The 7,001-nt window shown below is 35.4% G+C and overlaps 1 protein-coding gene across 1 annotated transcript in view; it reads left to right on the top strand.

The window, feature by feature from the left end:
- The window catches only part of ACAP2 (ArfGAP with coiled-coil, ankyrin repeat and PH domains 2), a 161,100-nt gene that overhangs the window by 66,947 nt on the left and 87,152 nt on the right, over positions 1-7,001 (top strand). Inside the window, exons 3-4 of the mRNA XM_007465849.1 lie at positions 5,890-6,009; positions 6,808-6,861. Of these exons, the coding sequence (XP_007465911.1) occupies positions 5,911-6,009; positions 6,808-6,861 (153 nt within the window). The 5' untranslated portion in view covers positions 5,890-5,910. The remainder of the gene's footprint in view (positions 1-5,889; positions 6,010-6,807; positions 6,862-7,001) is intronic.

Genomic DNA, 7,001 nt, shown 5'->3' with positions numbered 1-7,001 from the left:
CACTCTTTCTGATGAGTAATGCTCCATGAATGGATGGCATTATTCGACTAGGTCCAATTATTTATCCATTCTGCCAGGTATTCTGGCATTAGCAATACACAGAGCATCATAGTGGCCATCTAGATATAATTTCTATATCTATTGCATCTTCTCACTGGAATGCTTGTTCCTTGTTTGTTAAGCAGATACCCTTTAAATCACAGCTCAGGTACTACCAAACTTAGGTCCTTTTTCAGGTATTGCATTATTTCTTGCATTTTTACATTTTAAAATTGTACTGCCATTTACATTATTATAATATTATTGTAATTTTTGGTTTGTAGCATAGTCTAGTAATTAAGAGCACAAAGCCTGGAGCAAGGCTTTACCACTTACTAAGCTGTATGGCCTTGGGCAAGTTCCTAAATCTTCCTATGTCTCAGTTTCTTCATCTCCAAAATGGAGAAAATAAGAGTATCTATTATAAGGTTATTATGTGAATGAGATGTGTTAATACATGTTAAGTGCTTTGACACATGATAAGTTCTAAATAAATGTTAATGATGGTGGTGTCTTTTCAACAAACTCTTAGATCTCCTTGAAGACAGATTGTCTTTAACAGGGAAAAAGCCCTCATTTTACTCTTAGGTAAAAATCTTCCCTGTTTGTAGGCTTATGTTATTTAGTATAGCTGTCATCACTGTCATCTAATAAGGACTTTGACAGCTGGCAAAGTATCTATCTATCTATCACCCAGTCAATCCTTCCCCCTGAGTAGCTGCAGTGTATATGTGCTTCAGCTATATGACAATTTCATCTTCCCTCCAACGCCTGCGATAGTGACCTTTATTCTAATTCTGATACCTGTTTTCCTGGCCATATGCTGTGCCTTGTTGCTCAGAGTCGTAATCTCTGAAACTGTGGAATGCTCATTGATATCTTACTTTCTGATGTGAGTCTCCAGTCTTTCCAGTTCTCATCTTGGACTCCTCCTGCTTCTGTTTTTCAAGCTTATCTAAATCTCTAGTCTTTCAGTCTATCCGCTTCCAATGTTTCAGATCCCTTTTTTATTCACTGTATATTTTTTAAAATAATTTTTTTAATTGAGATAAAATTCACCTAACATAAAACCCACCATTTTAAAGTGTACAACTCAGTGGTTTTTAGCATATTCACAATGTGAATATACTACTTAATTCCATTACCCTGATAAGAAACTCTGTACCTGTTAGTAGTCACTTCCAGTTTCCCTCTCCCTGCGTCCTCTGGCAACCACTAATTTACTTGCTGTCTCTGTGGATTTGCCTGTTCTGGACATTTCATATAAATGCAATCATACAGTATTTGACGTTTTGTGACTGGCTTCTTTCACTTAGCATAATGTTTTTAAAGTTCATCCGTCTATGTTGTAACATCGCCAGTATTTCCCTTTTTATGGCTGAATAATATGCCATTGTATGGATATACCATATGTTGTTTATCCATTCATCAGTTGATGGACATTTGGGTTGTTTCCACTTTTTGGCTATTATGTATGATACTGCTGTGAACCCTTCCAGTCTACTCTTAACTTACCACATCATTATTTCTCTTCTGGAGACCTTCATTTCCTTTCCATAACACCTACTCTGCAGAATTCTGACTATATTTGTCTAGCCATCTATATCCTCTGTCCCTTATCTGGGCTATAAAGCCCTACAGGAGAAGTTACACAACTGTTTGGTGAAACTAATTGGTGGAGCTACACACACCTGGGATTCATGATGCAAAGCAATTTTTCTGAGACTCAATCAGGTTATCTTACTATCTTTAGCATCTCTTATATTTCACTGTTTTCTCAAGATTCACCACCTTGCTCTTCATTCTTAGTAGAGGAACTTGTCTCTTACTTCCTTTTGGTGGGAACACCTTTATTTCTTGCTTTTAATCTAGAAACTTAGCAGAATCTGTCCTTATTCCATTTTTTTTTCCCATTTGAGTGATAAAAATATCCCCTTTCCTATGTAATTCCAAACTCTAACTTCTCAGGACTTTGCTTTAGCCATCTCTCTCCTTTTTTTATGGAAACTTTCAGTTTAATCATTTTTGAATTATTTAATGTGTTGAATAAGCAATATCACACATGTGGTACAAAATTCAAAGGTACAAAAGTGTACCTAGTGAAAAATTAGTCATCATGTAATCTGTATCCCAGAGGAGTACACTGACCTAGTTTCTTGTGTGGTCTTCCAGAAATCTCTTAAGCATGTGAAAGATTATATGTATTTGTACTCTTCTCTCCCCACTCCAACAAAGATATTAGCGTTGTTCTACATTTTGCTTTCTTAAAATATATAATTTAGATTTTGTTCCTTATTATTAATTATAGAGCTGCCCCATTCTTTTTAATGGCTGATTGTATCTAATTTTATGGATATATCATAATTTATATATCCAGTTGCCTACAGTTGGATACTTAGATTGCTACCAGTGTTTTACTGTGGCTGCAATGAATGACTTTACATATGTGTCATGTGCCTTATGTGCAAATATATCTGTATGATACATTTCTAAAAGTGAAATTACTACATTAGAGGGCATGTATGTTTAAAATTTTTATAGCTCTTGCTTAGTTGCCTTTCATGGAAATTGTACCAGTTTACATTTCCACCAGCAGTGTGCGAGAGTGCCTAATTTCCCCATACCTACCTTCTCTAAAACAGCATGTTATCACATTTTTTGACCTTTGCTCTTCTATAAAAAATAGTAATTTACCTTTCTTTTATTATGAGTGAGGTTGAGTTTCTTTTCATGGACATAGGTATATTTGAATTTTCTTTTCTGGGAATTACCTGTACATGTCTGTCAGCCATTTTTTTTTTAGTGGCTGGTTGGATTTTCAAAAATGAGTTGTTTACCCTTTCTTGTAGTAGGGAAATTAGTCCCTTGTGATTTGTTGCTAATATTGTTTTCCAATATTGTCATTTGTCTTTTGACTTTTTTTTTTCCCCTTATCTAAATGTTTTATTGTTATGTATTTGAATTGATTAGTTTCTTCTATGGCTTTTGAGTTTTGCATCCTTTTCAGAAAGACTTTTCCTACTTTGAGATTATAAAAAATACCACCTCCTGTTTTCTCTTGGTTTTCTGATTTAATGTTTTATGTTCAAATATTTATTCCATCTGAAATTAATTTGGGGGTTTGGAATACAACTTAGTTTCTTTTTATAGATGGCTTTAGATGGCTATCCAGTGTCCTTGTGTCATTTATTGGATAATTTTTTACCCCCCTGGCTGGAGTGTGTATCTGCTTCTTCCCTCTGTATTCTCTTCCATTAACCAATTTGTCTATTCACATCCATTACCAGACTTTTAATTACTGCACCTGTATATTTTAATATGGGGTTAATGTCCCCACCTCATTACTCTTTTCCAATTTTTTTGATGCTCTTCTTGCATGTTGGTTACTCATATGAATTTTAGAATTAGTTTTTTTGGTTGTTAAGATATCTTTTTTTTTTTTTTTTTGAAATAGCAAACTATTTGAAGGACTAGTCTCTGCCAGCATTTCTCATAGTGGGTTTTGTGGAACATTGGTCCTATGAGGATGCTTCCTCTAAAGACAATTCAATGTCAGATAATTTTGAGAAATGCTACCTATTACATACTTCCTTTCTAGGATTCATAGTACACATTAATATATCAAAAGCTCTTACAAATTTAGTAATAAAGAAATCTGTTTAACTTGACAAAATGAGTTTCCCAGACTTACTTGATCACAGAATCCTTATTTTGGTATTGAATGTTCCCCTGGGATATTCTATAGAATATATATTGGCGAAGAATTAACCTCTCATTATGTCTTCTTCATCTGCAGTTCATAACTCACTGTAATCTGGCTACAGTCCCCCAGTTCCTCTTAAAACTATTCTTGATAGGGATGCTGGTGACTGTCACCAAACTCAACAAACTTTTTTTAAGTGTTTTTAAAACTTGACCTTTATGGATTTTCAACCTATTCATCATCCATCTTTTGATACTTTGTTCTTTCTTGACTTTGATGAAATTAATCTGTTGCTTTTCCTCCTACCTTTCCCTTTTCCTTTTTAGTCTCCTTTGTGGGGTCCTCACTGTACACACTGTGACTCCTGCTTTTTATCTAGGCTGTAGCATTGTAGCACTGATACTTTATTTGCTGCTGACTCCTGTGTGTGTATCTACAGTACACTTCTCTTTTTTGAGCTTTAAATATCTATTTTCACTTGGGTTTGATAGACTTTCCACTTGGCTTATTTCACAGACCCATCTAGCTCAGGCCTACCTCACAGGCCCAACGCTGTTAAAACAAGTCTTTGCTGGACAGTATAGTGTCTTTGTGCAAATTAGCATCTTGTAGCAGATGCAGCCCTCAGCAAGCAGAGCTCAGGCTGGATTTCATCCCCTGTTTTTCCCTTTGGTAGGACACTATATGCATAATTGTACTTCGGTACTCAACTAATTTCTAAATTTGTCTTCTCTCTTCTCTCCCTGCTTACTGCCTTAATTCAGGCTCTCTTAGTTTTTGGTCTAATCTCCTTATCTTTATTCTTCCTACTTCCGTATCTTACTTTTTCTTCCTTTAGGTCATCATTCTAAAATGGAACTCTGGTCAACTCACCCATTCAATGTCTTTATTGTTTTCCATTTCCTTTCGTATAAAATGTGAACACCTTAGCTTTGCACACAAGGCTTTTCCTGATCGGGCCCTTGTATACATTTTCACACTGTGCTAAGCTACTTGGTGCCCCTGGTTTGCCCTGCCGTCTAAGCTTCAGGGCCTTAGAACATGCTTTTCCTAGAGAAGTGTCTTCTTATTACCTTTATCTGATTGGCTAATTCCTGTTGGTGTTCAGGGTTTTTCTCAAGTGTTACCTTTTCCAGGAACCCTTCCTTGATCCCCATAGCCCTCATTACACATTCCTCCTTTGTTCCCTCTTGCATGGTTTTGATGAGCATAGCAATTGTACTTGTGCTAAATAGAATTTATCTGCTTTTTGAATGGTTAGAATTAGAACAGAGATTATGTTTTTCACTTCTGTTCCTCCGGGTCCCAGGGTAACAGTTTTAAATTACACTCCTGAGATCCTTGAGCTGTCTTCTAAAGTTTTCCTGAGCTCTTTATCCTCTTCTTGGTGGCCCCTCTTCCCACCCTCTCATTACCCTTCCTTCGTCTAGAGCAGCTCCACTTTTATCTTTTTTAATATTAGATTTTCACCCAAGTTTTTATTTACTTAAAGAAAATGTTCTGTATCTGAGTGAACTGAAGAAAGAAACAAGGAAGGGATAGAAAAAAAGAAAAGGAATGAAAGGGAAAAAGAGAAAGATGAAAAAAAGAAAGAAGAAAGGAGAGGACAGGAGAAGAGAGAGAGAAGCTCTGTTCTAAGATTTAGCACAATGCCTAGATGGTAGGCATTAGAGAAATATGGTTGATTTAGCAATTCTGCTTTGATAGTCTGATATTAAAATGACCAGCATGACTAACCCACCATACCAGTTTACTTCCCTTTCCTCCACCATACCATAGTTGTGTTTTTAAAAAATCTTTTATCATACTGCTTGCTCTGCCTGAAGTTTCCTTTCCTTTCTTCCAAGGGGTGTTTAATACATTTTTATGGAGTTAATTTATGGGATTGAATTTAACTTGATAAAATGATTGGTTGTTGTTGTTATCAGACAGCCTCTGCATCCTGAAAGGTCAACTTTTTTTGGTACAGTTCTCTTACGAACTTACTTTTTAAGCCAAAGGAAAAAAAACAATTTTCATTTAGTCTATTTTGGGTTATTGATGAGCTATAATTTGTCTTAACTAGGCTAACTCATGTGGTTAATGCTAGCACTTGTTTAAGTAATTTGTAAAATTATTTTCAGTGATATGATGTTTTTCTTTTTCAGCTTGTGAAGCTATGTATTGCAATGATTGATACTGGAAAAGCCTTTTGTGTTGCAAATAAACAGTTCATGAATGGGATTCGAGACCTGGCACAGTATTCTAGCAATGATGCTGTAGTTGAGGTTAGTATTATTAAATTTAGTTAAAATGGTAAATGAAACAAGATGTTAGAGAATTATGCATCCATTTACCTTATTAATAGTAGTAGTGGTCCTTAAAATTAGAAGTGGAAAAGCTATCATCTGTTGGTGCTATCTGATATAATCCTGTTTTCTAGGACAGTTAGAAGGTGATGGTTGATTTGCATTATGGATATAAGTTTACTATACTTGCTGCTAGGTGAACTGAAGCATCTACAAGGGGACCTGAGCAGTGAGAGTAGGATCATGCTTATTAGTAGCTGTTTATCGGGGTAAGCAGAGAGCATTAACCCAAGACTAGTATCTAACTATACATTTTGGGGGCTGCATAGGAAAGTTCTGGTCAGCTAGCTATGCTGTGTTAGCTTAGACCCCTTGCTATACTATGTGGTATTATGACATTTCTTTTATGAAGAATAATAACTGGTACAGAAATGGTTATAATTTGATGATTATGTGATCCATAGATTCCTAAATGGACAGTCTTGATATACTCAATTTTACCTTAGGTTTACATGGGCCATTTCGATTTGCTAGTATAATAGTATTGATAGGGCAGGCTAATTCTTTGACTGTTCTAGGGTTTTATGTTACTACATGTAGACGTGACCTCTCTGCAGAGCATGCCTGAGAGGTAGTGAGATTGTCCTAGTGAGAAATAAATATTACTGTTTACAAGTGTAACTTGATCTTTCTGTCAGAAATGCTGAAGTAACATTTTTGTGGCCTATATTAGTAGCTCTTAAATGACTTGGTTTTCTTTTGATTTCTTTCTCATAGACAAGTTTGACCAAATTTTCTGACAGTCTTCAAGAAATGATAAATTTTCACACAGTAAGTGTTTAGTAAATAGGTGTTATTATGACCATGTTCATGTGTTAGTACTTTTCTTTGGTGGCAGTATTTTATAAAATTACTTAAGTTGGAAAATGAATGACTTTGATTTGTCAACAACTTTTTAGTTGGGTGGATCT

This window comes from Lipotes vexillifer, unplaced genomic scaffold (assembly GCF_000442215.2).
Source record: "Lipotes vexillifer unplaced genomic scaffold, Lipotes_vexillifer_v1.1 scaffold853, whole genome shotgun sequence".
Classification (NCBI taxonomy): Eukaryota; Metazoa; Chordata; class Mammalia; order Artiodactyla; family Lipotidae; genus Lipotes; species Lipotes vexillifer.
This window is presented reverse-complemented; position numbering and strand designations above follow the sequence as displayed.